The 18,436-nt window shown below is 40.3% G+C and overlaps 1 protein-coding gene across 1 annotated transcript in view; it reads right to left on the reverse strand.

Annotated features, from left to right (window-relative positions):
• The window catches only part of MYOM1 (myomesin 1), a 137,264-nt gene that overhangs the window by 41,070 nt on the left and 77,758 nt on the right, over positions 1 to 18,436 (reverse strand). Inside the window, exons 17-20 of the mRNA XM_082353480.1 lie at positions 17,921 to 18,042; positions 14,133 to 14,329; positions 4,567 to 4,693; positions 587 to 771 (exon numbers count right to left, since the gene is read on the reverse strand). Of these exons, the coding sequence (XP_082209606.1) occupies positions 587 to 771; positions 4,567 to 4,693; positions 14,133 to 14,329; positions 17,921 to 18,042 (631 nt within the window). The remainder of the gene's footprint in view (positions 1 to 586; positions 772 to 4,566; positions 4,694 to 14,132; positions 14,330 to 17,920; positions 18,043 to 18,436) is intronic.

Consider the following 18,436-nt stretch of genomic DNA (forward strand, 5'->3'; position numbering starts at 1 on the left):
CACTCTAGAGGAACCTGGAAGGCAGTGACATGGAGAAGGGTGAGGACAAGGTCAAGAGTTGAGGCAACTCATTCCTCTGGCCCCCGAGAGCTCACGTGAGCACAGGGGTGAGGGGGCAGGGGAGGTAAGGCCGACCACGACTCAAAGGGATCAGCAGTTAAAGGCTTACAGGCGTGAACTCTATGGAAATAACACCCTCAAATCAAAAACCACCCTCAAAAAAATTCGAGGTAGGAATGAGAAAGTCACCTTTTGGAGATGGTAACATCTTAAGACTGTGAGTAGCAAAAATGTGAGGTGGGTAAGTGGAGGCGAGGAGGGATAGAAGAGGGAGGAGGGATATTTTCTAAAGCCAGGCAAAGGGATTTGGGTCAAATTACAAGCAAATTGTTTTAAGCATCAGAAACATCCACAAAACCTCACCCACTGCCAAATGGAATCCTACCAGGATCCCAACACATGACACAGACCAACGCTGAGATGCTCTGCTTTATCTCACTGACTTTAAAGTTAACCTCGTTAGAAGAACCTTTTTTCTTTAAAAAAAAAAAAAAAAGATTTTCTCAAACTGTGAGCATCCTCCTACCTTCAGGTATATGTTTTTCAGAGCCGCCTCATTGAGGCCTCGCCACTGGTCCTCTTTGGCACTGGCCTCCTTCACGTCCACAAAGTAGCCAGTGACCGGAGTCCGTCCCGAGTGGATCGGAGGCTTCCACTGCAGAACCAGGGAGGTTTTCCTGACTTCACTGTACTTGAGACTGTGCGGTGGTCCTGAGAGAGAAAGAGAGACTGATGCGTAACAATCACAATGGAGATAAGAAAGCTCCAATGTGTTTAAACCTAGAACCACATTTAAGGTCTTAAAGCTAAATCTGATGCTGGTGTTCTTCTTTTGTAAAATCTACTACTCCCATGGAAACAGGTATTCTGTGCTCATTTCGTATCAAGTTTCCTCAACAGCTCTATATCAGCCTATTAAGACCCTTTACGGGCAGCAAGTGGTTAAGGCCAGTTCAAGGTGCCCTCCAGCGGCGGGATGAAGCCTTGCCCTCAGGCTGTCCTCAGGCCTGTGTTCCTCACCTTTTATCAGAACAGTTTAATTTGGTTGCAGATTCAGTTTCAGATTATTTTTGGATGACAATCTGAAAATGCCCCCGAATCTCAATTATGACGAAGAAAGCAACTCTCTTTGATGGCTTATGAATATAGAAAAATATATATATTGTAAAATATATATCCCTCCCTCACTGGAGGGATATCTTTCTCGTAAAGCATATATCCCATATAGGGGTAAAAACAAACTACAATTGTGGTTACAAAGAATTTCCACCAAAACAAATACAGTCAATCCCATGGGCCCTGAATCTATGCTAAACCCTATCAGGTACTTTACATTCTTTTATCTCACCCATCCCTAAGACAATTAACAGAAAGCTCAGAGACACCAAGGAACTTGATCAACCTGCTCAGGAAGGAAGCCAAATACTTCCTGTGTGTGCTATTTGCACTCTTGGGCGAGTCCCATCTACTCACTGATGGCCTGCATCTTTGCATGACTACCAGCTGCTATGAAGGTGATATAGTTATTTATTTTCTTTCTTTCTTTTTTTTTTAAAGGATATAGTCAGATTTTCACTTTATTTATTTATTTAAATTTATTTATTTATTTATTGGCTGCATTGGGTCTTCGTTGCTGTGCGCGGGCTTTTCTCTAGTTGCGGTGAGCAGGGGCTACTCTTTGTTGCAGTGTTCAGGCTTCTCATTGCGGTGTCTTCTCTTTGTTACAGAGCACAGGCTCTAGGCACGCGGGCTGCAGTAGTTGTGGCTCGCGGGGTCTAGAGCGCAGGCTCAGTAGTTGTGGCACACAGGCTTAGTTGCTCTGCGGTATATGGCATCTTCCCAGACCAGGGCTCGAACCCGTGTCTCCTGCATTGGCAGGCGGATTCTTAACCACTGCGCCACCAGGGAAGTCCCTTTATTTTCTTTTCCCTTTCCTTTTTTTTTTTTTTAAATAACAACTGGTTTCTAACCAACCAATCAAAAGCACCTGAACTGGGCTTCCCTGGTGGCGCAGTGGTTTGGAATCTGCCTGCCAATGCAGGGGACGTGGGTTCGAGCCCTGGTCTGGGAAGATCCCACATGCCGCGGAGCAACTAGGCCCGTGAGCCACAATTACTGAGCCTGCGCGTCTGGAGCCTGTGCTCCGCAACAGGGGAGGCCGCGATAGTGAGAGGCCCGTGCACTGCGATGAAGAGTGGTCCCCACTTGCCACAACTAGAGAAAGCCCTCGCACAGAAACGAAGACCCAACACAGCCATAAATATTAAAATAAATAAATAAATAAAAATAAAAAAAAAAACAAAAAATAAAAACAAAACAAAACAAAACAAAGCACCTGAACTGACTCACAGTGGCCTGAGAGCCAACTGCAAGCGCAGACTCCATCGTGCTATGCTTTGGCATTTTGCAATTGATCACTCAGTGTTTTTTGGGCCCTTTACCTCAGCTTAATGGTCACTGGCAATGAGTCATCCTTGTCTCCTGATGATGCCTTCTGTGGAAATAGGTTTAAATAACACCAGTACCTTACCCTGGTGTGGAGTGCTCTGTTTTGCAAAGGGCTTTTATGACCATTGTCCTGTGTCATCCTTAGCAGCCAGAGAGGCATCCAAACAGGTAGCACCAGCCCTTTCTTCCAGAGAAGGACCACTGTGCTGCTACTTCCTACCCCCTCGTGTCTTGGAATGAGCAGACCTAGTTTCCAACCCTAACTGCCACTTATTACCTGTGTGACCTCCTGGGTATCATTTAACCTGAGTCTGTTTCTTCATCTGACAAAATGTCCTAAATGCTCTCACCTATCATCAAGCTTTCTTGATTCATGGCTTGCCCAACACTTCTCAGTGAGTCAAGGGTGAATCTGGGAAAAGAGAGGCTGTGGGGGTGGAGGACTGCCCCGTTCACTTCTCCTCTGAGTTGGGAGCACTCACCCTGCAATCTCTTTTGCTAACTATATCTCTGTCTATCAAACCATTTTCCACAGGTCTGCTCAGAAATTCTTGGTCCCTGGTCATTCACATTTTAACTTTATTCAGGAATTGCAAGAATTTAAAAACAGACCCACTTTTGTGTAGGTGGCAGAAAGAACTTAAGAAATATCACCGGCTTCAAGAAGGCGAAAGTAAAGCCAGTGTGTTTGCCTCTTGTATTAACTGAAGGTGAGTGAACTCTTGAACTTCTCTTGAATTTCTCTTGTAATCTTTTTATTCACACCTGATAGAGATGTGATGCAGATGGACACTCACTAAGTGAAGGCAACAAAGATGGTTCTCCAAAGGCACTAATGTTTCAAATAGAGGAAGCGGGTGGCACTGGGGGCATGGCTGGGTCCACCCAGTGTGCCCAGTGTGGCCTGGTGTTCTAACGTGGTTGGAGTCAGTGCCGTAGCAGTTGTTATACAAGCTGAATATCCAACCCAAGTGGGAGAATTTAGTCATTCTGTGGCACTAAAGTATTTGGGTCTTTGAAGTTAGTGCCATTGGAAGCACAATAAAACCATCCACTAGGGACTTCCCTGGCAGTCCAGTGGTTAAGACTCCACCTTCCAATGCAGGGGGTGCAGGTTCAATCCCTGGTCGGGGAATTAAGGCCCCCCATGCCGTGTGGTGAGGTCAAAAATTAAAAAAACAAAAAGCAAAACAAAAAAAACCCATCCACTGACTAAGCTGCTAGTCCGACTCTTAATGACTTAGTAAATTTGTTAGTATTCAGTCTTTACATTTGTTCACTGTTGTAGCTGTGTAAGAGTTAAAAGCATAGGTAAATGTTTCTGGCTTCTCCCCACTTTCATCCCTGCCCCGTCAACCACCCTCTATGACAACCTCCAAAGGAGAGCATTTCCAGTCCGGTTCCAGGATCTTTGTTGTGATGCAGAGTTGGGAAAAAGTTGACATAGAGAGAAAGGACTGGAGAGGTAAGTGGAGAGATATAAGAGGTGGGAGGCCAGGACTTAAGCCCTAGGCAGGCATGTTAGGTCCCCTGTATGTACAGTGAAGAGCTGGGAGCAAGGGAGGAGGAGAACATAGGAAGGAGGCCACAGAGGCTGGGGCTGAGGAGACAGAGGAGGGAGGCTGATAAATGAGATGCTCCAGAGCAGTGGGAGAATGCACAACTCGGGAGTGCCAGAAGACATTTTTGAGAAATTTTGCTGGGGGATGTGAATTGGATGCCCTTTAATGGCCTTGAAGAAGACAAGCAAAGATTAGAATTCCTTTTAAATAATCAAGTGGCATTCAAGTTGTGTGCTTCCGTCCATCCTACTCCATGCAGAGGCTGAGCTATGGGGACTCTAGGATTTATTTGGAATATAAGAAATTTATACTCAGTTTTATATTGGTACCTATTGTTTCATAGTACTGTAGAAATATTTAATGTAAACACAAGGGGCTGAGAGAATTTGTCTCCCTTAGAAGCTGTATATGTAGCTCTTAAATTTAGTTCCAGGTTGTAGGTTCCACTGGAAGAAACTCTGAGCCTCAGTGCTGAGACATGGTCTTCTTGGTTTACCTGGAACAGCAATGGTCCACTCTTCACATTTGAAGCTTGCGCTTACTGCCGAGGGTGCTCCCAAGCCAGCGATGTTCATGGCTGCCACTTGGAACTGATATACCATGTTCTCCTTCAAGTTGCTAATCTGCAACATGGACAACATCATGGATAGTGAACGTTTCAGGTTTGTTTTTCTAGTGGTTCAACATTTTATTTATTTACCTCCTATGTTGGACATACTCTAGGGTGACCCCCCAATGAGTCACACCCTTTTGTAATCTCCCTTTGCATTGGGGTGAAACCTGAGACTTGCTTCTAGCCAACAGAACATGGCAGGGGTATTGGAATACGAGTCCTGTGATTGTATTATATCATATGGCAGAGGAGGAGGGATATTTCAGATGTAATTAAGATCCCTAATCAGTTGATTTTGAGTTAATCAAAAGGGAGATAGATTATCCTGGGTGCACCTGACTATGATATTGTGATTTATAATAAGACATATATACTTGGTTTTTGTCCCCATTCCTGGCACAGAGCTCCTAAAACACTTGGAATTTCCTAAGTGATGAGAGTTATAAACTATCTTTTGTTGTGTTAATGAGGTGACTTTTGGAAAGCACCTAAGGATGGGGACTGGTTGCCAAGGGAAACAATCATGTGATTAGAGAGTGGGAACTTTCAGCCTCATCCCAGACCTCTGGACCTCCGGGGAAGGAAGATGGGCTGGAGATTGAGTTCAATCACCAATGGCCAATGATTTAATCAAGCAAGTCCATGTAATGAAGCCTCCATAAAACCCCAAAAGAGCAGGGTTCAGACAGCTTCCAGGTTGGTGAACACGTGGAGGTGCTGGGACAGTGGTGGTCTGGAGAGAGGATGGAAGCTCCATGCCCGTTCCCCATATCTTGCCCTATCAATCTCTTCTATCTGGCTGTTCCTGATTTATACCTTTTATAATAAACTGATAATCTGGTAAGTAAAATGTTTCTCTGAGTTCTGTGAGCCACTCTAGTGAATTAATCAAACTCAAGGAGGAGGTTGTGGGAAACTGATTTATAGTCTGTTGCTCAGAAGCACAGGTGACATCCTGGACTTTCAACTGGCATCTGAAGTGGGGGCAGGGTTCTTCTTGGGGGACTGAACCCTTTATGTGTGGGACCTGAGTCTATCTTCAGGGAGACAGTGTCAGAATTGAGTTAAATTGTAGGACACCCAGCTGGTGTCCGAGAAGTTTTGTGAGTGTGAAGTAGTATAAGAGCAAAGGAGAAACACACAGGAGAGAGAGTGAGTTTTTCCAAAGGATCAACTTAATCAGATAGAAACTCTTAAAATGGGGTTTGGGCCCTGCCTAAAGAGAAACACTGTCCTGATGGCCTTGAAGAAGAAAATACTGTTTTTCAAACTGCTTAGCCACTCACATTTGGGGAAGGACAGCCTCTAGGAGCTGAGTGAGGGTCTCAGACCTACAGCTGCAAGGAACTGAACTCTGCCAACAACAGTGAGCTTGGAAGAGGAACTCGAGTTCCAGATGAGAATGCAGTCCAGCTGAAACCTAGGTTGCAGCCTTGTGAGACCCTGAGAAGAAGACCCAGCTAAGCCGTGCCTAGACTCCTGACTCAAGGAAACTGTGATACCACAAACAGGGATAGTTTGTGGTAGTTTGTTACAGAGCAACAGAAGACGAATGCATGTACAGATGAAAATTAAATGAATTCTAAGCTTGGAATCAAAATACTCAAATTCTTGTAATACTTCTGCTCTTTACTGAGTGACCTCATATTTTCTATATCCCTCAGTATGAACTGGGTTGTTGTGGGGGTAAATATATGTGATAAAATAATAAATGTGAAAACATTTGCAAAATAGAAATGATGGAATGTATTAGCGTGAAAAAAATCCATGAACTAGGCTTTAAAAGAGGAGACAATGAGTAGAAGGACGTGCTCTCACTCCCTCTTGCAAGAACACCAGAATCACAACTAATTGCTGAACAGTCATCGACAGGAAGACACTGGAACTCACCAAAAAAGATACCCAACATCCAAAGACAAAGGAGAAGCCACAGTGAGATGGTAGGAGGGGCGCAATCACAATAAAATCAAATCCCATAACTGCTGGGTGGGTGACTCAAAAACTGGAGAACACTTATACCACAGAAGTCCACCCACTGGAGTGAAGGTTCTGAGCCCCCCATCAGGCTTCCCAATCTGGGGGTCCGGCAATGGGAGGAGGAATTCCTAGAGAATCAGACTTTGAAGGTACGTGAGATTTGATTACAGGACTTCGACAGGACTGGGGGAAACAGAGATTCCACTCTTGGAGGGCACACACAAAGTAGTGTGCGCATCGGGACCCAGGGGAAGGAGCAGTGACCCCATAGGAGACTGAACGAGACCTACCTGCTAGTGTTGGAGGGTCTCCTGCATAGGCGGGGGGTGGCTGTGTCTCACAGTGAGGACAAGGACACTGGCAGCAGAAGTTCTGGGAAGTACTCCTTGGCGTGAGCCCTCCCAGATTCCACCATTAGCCCCACCAAAGAGCCAGGGTAGGCTCCAGTGTTGGGTTGCCTCAGGCCAAACAACCAACAGGGAGGGAACCCAGCCCCACCCATCAGCAGACAAGTGGATTAAAGTTTTACTGAGCTCTGCCCACCAAAGTAACAGCCAGCTGTACCCACCACCAGTCCCGGCCATCAGGAAACTTGCACAAGCCTCTTAGATAGCCTCATCCACCAGAGGGCAGACAGCAGAAGCAAGAAGAGCTACAATCCTGCAGCCTGTGGAACAAAAACCACATTTACAGAAAGATAGACAAGATGAAAAGGCAGAGGGCTATGTACCAGATGAAGGAACAAGATAAAACCCCAGAAAAACAACTAAATGAAGTGGTGATAGGAAACTTTCCAGAAAAAGAATTCAGAATAATGATAGTCAAGATGATCCAGGACCTCGGAAAAAGAATGAGACAAAGATCGAGAACATGCAAGAAATGTTTAACAAATATCTAGAAGAATTAAAGAACAAACAAACAGAGATGAACAATACAATAACTGAAATGAAAAATACACTAGAAGGAATCAATAGCAGAATAACTGAGGCAGAAGAACAGATAAGTGACCTGGAAGACAGAATGGTGGAATTCACTGCTGCAGAACAGAATAAAGAAAAAAGAATGAAAAGAAATGAAGACAGCCTAAGACACCTCTGGGACAACATTAAACACAACAACATTCGCATTATAGGGGTCACAGAAGGAGAAGAGAGAGAGAAAGGACCCGAGAAAATATTTGAAGAGACTATAGTCAAAAACTTCCCTAACATGGGAAAGGAAATAGCCACCCAAGTCCAGGAAGCACAGAGTCCCATACAGGATAAACCCAAGGAGAAACACGCTGAGACACATAGTAATCAAATTGGCAAAAATTAAAGACAAAGAAAAATTATTGAAAGCAGCAAGGGAAAAACGACAAATAACATACAAGGGAACTCCCATAAGGTTAACAGTTGATTTCTCAGCAGAAACTCTACAAGCCAGAAGGGAGTGGCATGATATACTTAAAGTGATGAAAGGGAAGAAACTACAACAAAGATTACTCTACCCGGCAAGGATCTCATTCAGATTCGATGGAGAAATCAAAAGCTTTACAGACAAGCAGAGCTAAGAGAATTCAGCACCACCAAACCAGCTCTACAACAAATGCTAAAGGAACTTCTCTAAGTGGGAAACACAAGAGAAGAAAAGGACCTACAAAAACAAACCCAAAACAATTAAGAAAATGGTCATAGGAACATACATATCGATAATTACCTTAAACGTGAATGGATTAAATGCTCCAACCAAAAGACACAGGCTTGCTGAATGGATACAAAAACAAGACCCATATATATGCTGTCTACAACAGACCCACTTCAGACCTAGGGACACATACAGACTGAAAGTGAGGGGATGGAAAAAGATATTCCATGAAAATGGAAATCAAAAGAAAGCTGGAGTAGCAATACTCATATCAAATAAAATAGACTTTAAATTAAAGAATGTTACAAGAGACAAGGAAGGACACTACATAATGATCAAGGGATCAATCCAAGAAGAAGATATAACAATTATAAATATATATGCACCCAACATAGGAGCACCTCAATACATAAGGCAACTGCTAACAGCTATTAAAGAGGAAATAGACAGTAACACAATAATAGTGGGGGACTTTAACACCTCACTTACACCAATGGACAGATCATCCAAAATGAAAATTAATAAGGAAACACGAGCTTTAAATGACACAATAGACCAGATAGATTTAATTGATATTTATAGGACATTCCATCCAAAAACAGCAGATTATACTTTCTTCTCAAGTGCACATGGAACATTCTCCAGGATGGATCACATCTTGGGTCACAAATCAAGCCTCAGAAAATTTAAGAAAATTGAAATCATATCAAGCATCTTTTCTGACCACAACGCTATGAGATTAGAATTCAATTACAGGGAAAAAACATAAAAAACACAGACACATGGAGGCTAAACAGTATGTTACTAAATAACCAAGAGATCACTGAAGAAATCAAAGAGGAAGTAAAAAAAATACCTAGAGGCAGATGATAATGAAAACACGATGATCCAAAACCTATGGGATTCAGCAAAAGCAGTTCTAAGAGGGAAGTTTATAGCTATACAAGCCTACCTCCAGAAACAAGAAACATCTCAAATAAACAATCTAACCTTACACCTAAAGGAACTAGAGAAAGAAGAACAAACAAAACCCAAAGTTAGCAGAAGGAAAGAAATCATAAAGATCAGAGCAGAAATAAATGAAATAGAAACAAAGAAAACAATAGCAAAGATCAATAAAACTAAAAGCTGGTTCTTTGAGAAGATAAACAAAATTGATAAACCATTAGCCAGACGCATCAAGAAAAAGAAGGAGAGGACTCAAATCAATAAAATTAGAAATGAAAAAGGAGAAGTTACAACAGACACCGCAGAAATACAAAGCATCGTAAGAAACTAGTACAAGCAACTCTATGTCAATAAAACAGACAACCTGGAAGAAATGGACAAATTCTTAGAAAGGTATAACATTCCCAGACGGAACCAGGAAGAAATAGAAAATATGAACAGACCAATCACAAGTAATGAAATTGAAATTGTGATTAAAAATCTTCCAACAAACAAAAGTCCAGGACCAGATGGCTTCACAGGTGAATTCTATCAAACATTTAGAGAAGAGCTAACATCCATCCTTCTCAAACTCTTCCAAAATATATCAGAGGGAGGAACACTCCCAAACTCATTCTATGAGGCCACCATCACCCTGATAGCAAAACCAGACAAAGATACTACAAAAAAAGAAAATTACAGAAAATTCACTGAAGAATATAGATGCAAAAATCCTCAACAAAATACTAGCAAACAGAATCCAACAACACATTGAAAGGATCATACACCATGATCAAGTGGGATTTATCCCAGGGATGCAAGGATTCTTCAACATACGCAAATCAATCAATGTGATACACCATATTAACAAATTGAAGAATAAAAACCATATGATCATCTCAATAGATGCAGAAAAAGGTTTTGACAAAATTCAACACCCATTTATGACAAAAACTCTCCAGAAAGTGGGCATAGAGGGAACCTACCTGAACATAATAAAGGTCATATACAACAAACCCACAGCAAACATCATTCTCAATGATGAAAAACTGAAAGCATTTCTTCTAAGATCAGGAACAAGACAAGGATGTCCACTCTCGCCACTATTATTCAACACAGTTTTGGAAGTCCTAGCTGTGGCAATCAGAGAAGAAAAAGAAATAAAAGGAATACAAATTGGAAAAGAAGAAGTAAAACTGTCACTGTTTGCAGATGACATGATACTATACATAGAGAATACTAAAGATGCCACCAGAAAACTACTAGAGCTAATCAATGAATTTGGTCAAGTTGCAGGATACAAAATTAATGCACAGGAATCTCTTGCATTCCTATACCCTAATGATGAAAAATCTGAAAGAGAAATTAAGGAAACACTCCCATTTACCACTGCAACAAAAAGAATAAAATACTTAGGAATAAACCTACCTAGGAAGACAAAAGACCTGTATGCAGAAAACTATAAGACACTGATGAAAGAAATTAAAGATGATACCAAAGATGGAGAGATACACCATGTTCTTGGATTGGAAGAATCAATATTGTGAAAATGACTATACTACCCAAAGCAATCTACAGATTCAATGCAATCCCTATCAAATTACCAATGGCATTTTTTACAGAACTAGAACAAAAAAATCTTAAAATTTGTATGGAGACACAAAAGACCCTGAATAGCCAAAGCAGTCCTGAGGGAAAAAAACAGAGCTGGAGGAATCAGACTCCCTGACTTCAGACTATACTACAAAGCTACAGTAATCAAGACAATATGGTACTGGCACAAAACCAGAAATATAGATCAATGGAACAGGATAGAAAGCCCAGAGATAAACCCACGCACCTATGGTCAACTAATCTATGACAAAGGAGGCAAGGATATGCAATGGAGAAGGGACAATCTCTTCAATAAGTGGTGCTGGGAAAACTGGACAGCTACATGTTAAAGAATGAAATTAGAACACTCCCTAACACCATACACAAAAGAAACTCAAAATGGATTAAAGACCTAAATGTAAGACCGGACACTATAAAACTCTTAGAGGAAAACATAGGAAGAACACTCTTTGACATAAATCACAGCAAGATCTTTTTTGATCCACCTCCTAGAGTAATGGAAATAAAAACAAAAATAAACAAATGGGACCTAATGAAACTTCAAAGCTTTTGCAAAGCAAAGGAAACCATAAACAAGACCAAAAGACAACCCTCAGAATGGGAGAAAATATTTGCAAACAAATCAATGGACAAAGGGTTAATCTCCAAAATATATAAATAGCTCATGCAGCTAAATATTAAAAAAACAAACAACCCAATCCAAAAATGGGCAGAAGACCTAAGTAGACATTTCTCCAAAGGAGACATACAGATGGCCAAGAAGCACATGAAAAGCTGCTCAACATCACTAATTATTAGAGAAATGCAAATCAAAACTACAATGAGGTATCACCTCACACCAGTCAGAATGGCCATCATCAAAAAAATCTACAAACAATAAATGCTGGAGAGGGTTTGGAGAAAAGGGAACCCTCTTGCACTGTTGGTGGGAATGTAAATTGATACAGCCACTATGGAGAACAGTATGGAGGTGCCTTAAAAAACTAAAAATAGAACTACCATATGACCCAGCAATCCCACTACTGGCATATATCCTGAGAAAACCATAATTCAAAAAGAATACCACAATGTTCATGGCAGCACTATTTACAACAGCCAGGACATGGAAGCAACCTAACTGTCCCCTGACAGATGAATGGATAAAAAAGATGTGGTACATATATACAATGGAGTATTACTCAGCCATAAAAAGGAACGAAATTGGGTCATTTGTAGAGACGTGGATGGATCTAGAGACTGTCATACAGAGTGAAGTAAGTCAGAAAGAGAAAAACAAATACCGTATATTAACGCATATATGTGGAACCTAGAAAAATGGTACAGATGAAGTGGTTTGCAGGGCAGAAATTGAGACACAGATGTAGAGAACTAACGTATGGACACCAAGGGGGGAAAGTGGCGGGGGGGTGGGGGTGGTGGTGGGATGAACTGGGAGATTGGGATTGACATGTATACACTGATGTGTATAAAATGGATGACTAATAAGAACCTGCTGTATAAAAAAATAAATAAAACAAAATTCAAAAAAGAAATCCATGAACTATAAATAATCCTTTGAACATTAAAAATACTTAATAAATGGAGGTACTGATGGAACCAGCTGAGTTAACAAAGTTTACCTACTGTATGATTTAAGCCAAGAAAAATCTGTATCCATGATCCAGTCTACACCTGATTTTATCATGAAGCTGGGTATCCATAAAAGGGAAAACAATTTTGACCCTTATTTCACATCATACACAACATTTATAGGTGAATTAATAACTTAAATGTAAGTGGCAAACTGTAAAGCCTTTAGAATATAATCTATATAGCGTGGTCCCAGCTGGGGCCATGGCTTTCAGGATCCCTGAACTAGAAGACATTTCTTAAAAAAAAAAAAGGCACAGAAATCGCTAATGACAAAGCAAATGTTGGTAAATCTGACTACAATAAATTTGACAAGAAAATAGGTGTAGTTCATAAGGAGAGGAAAAGTCTAGCCAATGAGACAATATAGGCAACTTACATAGCCAACAAGGATTTATGCTCAAAATATTTAAAGAACTTCATAAGTCAATAAGAAAACCCATTAGAAAAATGGGCAAAAACCTTGTTAGGCATGCTATGAAAGATTTCAAAATGGACCATAAACACAGAAGATGTTCAGACTCATTTGACACCCAGATTGTCAAAACAGGAAAAGTGTGAACACACCAAGTGCTGGAAGGATGTGGAGCAATGGGAATTCTCATACTCTTCAGAAAAACAGCAGAGAATTATGTGGTGAAGTTGGAGATAAACAAGACTCTCTGGCCCAGCAATTTTACTTGTGGGTAATAACCTAGAGAAACTAGTGCACATATGTGCCAGCAGGCATGTACAAAAATGTTCATAGCTCAATTGTTTGATATGGCTTACAATGCCCCATGTCAGTCAATAATTGAATGGGAAGGTCTACTGTGAGATGGTCATATAATGGAATACACAGCAATAAAGTCAGAGCTACTCGTACCAACATGGAAGAATCTTAAAAATAAAATTTTGTTTTACGTATTCTCAGTATGCGTGTGATATTTCATAAATATTAGATGTTAAGTTAAAAGAATGTGACATTGAGTTGGGGAAAGCACCATTCCCCGGGCCTCACCCTGCTCTTGCTCTCACGGCTTGGGGTTCTGTGAGGTACGGGGTGGTAACTTGGGTCTAGCTGACGATGCTCTAAAGAGGGGAGCCAGTAGCTATGGTAATAGTGAGACCCCTCAGGTGCTCTGAGGTGGGCCGAGCAGTGAAGGCCCACTTGTAGCAGGGAAACTCGTGGATGGACACGTGAAGTGCCCCTTTGTGGCTATCAGAGCACCGAGACAGGGGCCACTTCACAGAGGGCAAGCTGAGTCTGGCCATCAGGTCCATGTCCCTTTATTCTTCATGATTTGGACATTGAAAGTTAAAAATCCAGAGTCTTTTGGATTCCGGGAGTCTTAAAACTAGTAGCATATTGTTACAGATACCTTGTGAGTTAATTTTTGTAAAAAACATAAGTTTTCATAAAAAGTATATATTTCATAGTAAATATTCGAAGAAATTATGTTTATGTGTATAAATCAGAAAATACATATACTGCCTGGTTAGCCAAAATACTTCTATTCATCTTTGTATATTTGTCACAAAAGTCATGTCACTGCAGGCAAAGGACACTGGAGAAATGACAGGAATCATTGACAAGGTGCTGGGCATGTGCATGTATGTGCATGTGTGTGCATTGTGTGCATGTGGTGTGTCAACAGACATATGACACCCCGCACTACTGAAGGCCACACACGTACCTTATATGCCTCATCACTGACAGCTTTGATGTTGGCTTCTCTCCATCTTCCTGGTACCCCATCAATTACTTCTCGATAGTTCACATAATAGCCCGTAATTTCAGCCCCTCCAGTCTTATCTGGTTGCTTCCATCCAAGAACCATTGAGTCACGAAAACTTTCAAGACAAGTGATATCATAGGGTGGAGATGGTGCCGCTGTTGCAACATGAAGAGCTCATGAGTGGACAGAAATGCTTCTATGATTCTACCTGCATCAAACTGTCTTATTGGTGCCATGCATGAGGGCACTATGTCCTATGGTGTAAAACTAAAACGTGACACCAGTAACTTAGCATCGATTTGGTGTGTGAGGAAAAAAACTGACACACAGTAAAAACTGCACTGCAATTACTACTCCAAAGATAAAAAGAACCTGCCCCCCCCACTCCTAAGGAAGAATAAATTTTGAAATCCTAACAGCAAAATGTTAGTATTTCTAACAATATCCTGAAAATATAACTAGCAATATCTGGAAAAATGATCTGTTCCCCATAAGAAGAAATATTTTTCCCAAGATATACATTTTTGTTTCTTTTTTTCAATACTTTACATATCTTTATTGATTATTTTTCATCCTACTTTGTATATCTCAACTCTAAATTTTAGGACAGAGGTACATGCTACCTCTTCAGTCCTAAAGCAATAGCATGAAAAAGTAAGATATTTTTGTTTCTTTATGTGGTTTTGTTTTCATTTGCTCCCTGAGGAAAATGACATATGTATATCAATTTCTGCCTTGATTTGCTTATTAAGAATTTCTATATATTTCCAAACAGTTAGCATTTCACCACTCAGGTACATGTACCCTTGTGAGACCTTACAACTATATAGGTTCTGTCTACACACAGAAAAAAATCATATACTGGAGCTCAGCTACATGCCATGTTAAAAGTTTTTTTTAAAAAACAGGAACAATCAGCCATGTGATTTTTCTCTTAGTATAATAATTTTTGCTGCATTATTTTAAACCTGATGCTGGATTATTATTCATATGGCACAAAATACTACATAGCTGCCACTGTGTTTATTAATGCTTAGTCAGAAAAATATTTGGATGTTGTTTTAAAAGTCTGTCTTCATTTATGTGGATTTGCTGATGAAACTTTCACTCAACTACTGAAATTATGTTTTTTTGATAAAGAAAGAGAGGGTGGGGTGGTGGAAAGAAATCCACTAGATGTGCAATAACATTAAAAAGAATTTTCTGAATATTTATTTGGATTATCAGAGATAAAGGAACTATCTCATTCTTATTCAAAAAGATTCTCAGAACAATAAAGATTTAAAAAAATAAAATACTTTTTTTCTCTCTTCACCCCATCACCAACCTCCTTCATTCTTTACATTTTAAAGAAAAGCTTTCTCACTCTCTCTATTTCAGAGCAATGTTGAATATAAACTCTCAGATGAATACCCTATCTCATCTTGAGTTGAAGGGGCGAATAAAGGTGTCAAAAAAGCAGAGGAGGTTATAGAAGTTAGGGGTGGGATATATATAGGGGATGGGTGAGAGGCATGATATGATTTACCAGTATATGCTTATCATTTCATTTTTATTTGATAAGAAAAACATTGTCTCCTAGAATATATAAACCACAAATACCAAATATCCTAATCAGAAAATTCTGATTACTGATAATTAGTCTTTCTATTCTAATTCTGATTAGGTAATTAGCCCTACTGATAAATAGTCTTAAGTAAATCAGTTCTGGGACTGTGGATCATATATAATAGAACATGTGATTATAATGACCTGTTAAACTTTTCATGACAACTCAAAGAGATATTGTTTCTTATGTTTATTTGAATTAAATGTGAAGGTAATTTGAAAACCTGAGGATGAAAAACAGAAGTTAATAACCTGATCCTGATAAAGTGTTACTTTTTCGTGAAATATTTTTCCTATCCATTTATTACCAAACACGGATATTTTGAAGGACCTCCCATAGTCTATGAGTATCAAATCCTTCCCCCCTCATATCTAACTCTCTCAGCAAAATGAGGCCAAAGGTGTGTCTGCTTGTTAAACCAAAGAGACTCTATAACCAAATTACTTTAAATATTCTATTGTCATTAAGTACAATGAATTATGTGTCAAAGCCAAACTCCTATAAAATTGTTTAATTACTCATTAAACAAAAGTATTACAAATGGATAACTGAAAACATAAAATCAAGAATGAACACTGATGAAAGTGAACACAGATGGAAGAATGTGATCTGGACAATGAGAGGTGAGGACACTGATGGAAACAGACAGGACACTTTTACTGTTTCAACTCTCACCTAGATCCTTCTTTTTCAGAGGGTCAGACTTACTTTTCCCCTTAAGAGCTGCTTTCTGTAGTGGTGGGGAAAGCTCTTCCTGAACTGTTTCACTTACTTTACTCACTTCTGTTTGGCCCAGGTTGTGAGAGCTACTGGGTAGTGAAGGTTTGTTAAGTTTGCTACCAAGCAAAGCATCTTTCTTAAAAGTTGGCTGGGAGGTGTCATGCATGCCTCCCCTGGAGCCTGTTAGTCCAGCTGGTGTATCACTCAGTTCAGGCCACACAGCTGGAGACACTCCTCCCCCTACAATTGCCAGATAACAACAGAAACACTTTGAACCAGGACATAGTACAGAGTGCTCTTACTTGATCGAACAAATGAGAAAAACATTAGCACCACAAACAGAACAAAAGCAATCTTGGTTTAACGGAAATCACTTGGCTTTGCAAGAAATATGGAAAGAATACATTTCACATAACTTACACCAAGGAAGCATTTCAACATTTCCATATTTTTGAAATAGAAGAAATGAGAACAAAAAAACCACAGACAGAACAGGAAGCATTTTGATTGGCAGGACCCAAGTAAATATAAAAACAAGCACTTCTCAGACATTTCTTGAGAGAGCTCCATTATTCAACAGAATGGGGGGGAAAAGGACCATAAAGTGCACAGGAGACAAACATTGAAGATCTTGATTATATAACAATTAGAGTTATGTACCTTACTGATATAGTAATGGTCTGTACCTCCCAACTTCAAAGAAGCATGTTCGCTATGTCCTTATAATACAAACATATTATAAGGAATGTTAAAAAGTAATATGGGGTGCTAACTGAAGACAACTGATATTAAATAATCTTTCTCTTTAAATACGTGCTACTACATCACAGATTTCAATTTAATTGCCCTGAAATACCTGGGTCCCTTTCCCACCTTGAGATTGGAAGGTACATCACTGTACATACATATAATTACTTTATTACTGGTTTTATTCTGTTGGTTACTTTGTCAGCAGACATGAAACATATCAAGCAACCACACATCTCGCACGAATTTTAGCAGTTTATAAAAAGCAGGTTAATGTGCTGTTACTGAGAACAAGCCAGGCTCTGTCGCAGATGAAACGGCTTTTAGGTATGAGATGCTCTGTGTTACGGGTGATATACCACCTCATGGAATTGGATGGCACTTCATATTCCCGGGATGAGCAGGAAGTTAGAATGGAGATTCACACAATGGGAAATATCTGAGGAAACTTGGACTGGTGAAGATGAAAAGGCTACAGATGCACAGAATCTGGATAAGTGATGAAGATCTGTAAAATGACAGCTATGGAAGGTTAGAGGTCACCTGGAGTCAGAGACAATGATCATCTGAGGATGGAATCATCGAGCAGTATTAGAAGTTTTACACAATTTCTGGAGAGGATGGTATCTTTCGTTGTAACTCAGAATAATTCATTTTTCTAAGAACTTACCAATAGCAGCTTTTACTTCGATTGCTTCTGAATCTTGTGAATATTCACTAACTCCAGCTGCGTTAACTGCTTTGACCCGGAAAATATAACTCTGACCAGTAGTCAATCCATGACAAGTAAACCTGAAAGGAAAGAAAGTTGTTTTTTTTGTTTTTTTGTTTTTTTAAATTTTTATTTATTTATGGCTGTGTTGGGTCTTCGTTTCTGTGCGAGGGCTTTCTCTAGTTGTGGCAAGCGGGGGCCACTCTTCATCGCGGTGCGCGGGCCTCTCACTATCGCGGCCTCTCTTGTTGCGGAGCACGGGCTCCAGACGCGCAGGCTCAGTAATTGTGGCTCACGGGCCGAGTCGCTCCGCGGCATGTGGGATCTTCCCAGACCAGGGCTCGAACCCATGTCCCCTGCATTGGCAGGCAGATTCTCAACCACTGCACCACCAGGGAAGCCCGGAAAGAAAGTTTTTAAAAAATTTTCCCAGGAGGAAGGTTAGGGAAGTTGATTGTTAGCTTAATAGAATGA

The sequence above is a fragment of the Balaenoptera borealis genome (assembly GCF_965194805.1).
Source record: "Balaenoptera borealis genome assembly, chromosome: 14".
Classification (NCBI taxonomy): Eukaryota; Metazoa; Chordata; class Mammalia; order Artiodactyla; family Balaenopteridae; genus Balaenoptera; species Balaenoptera borealis.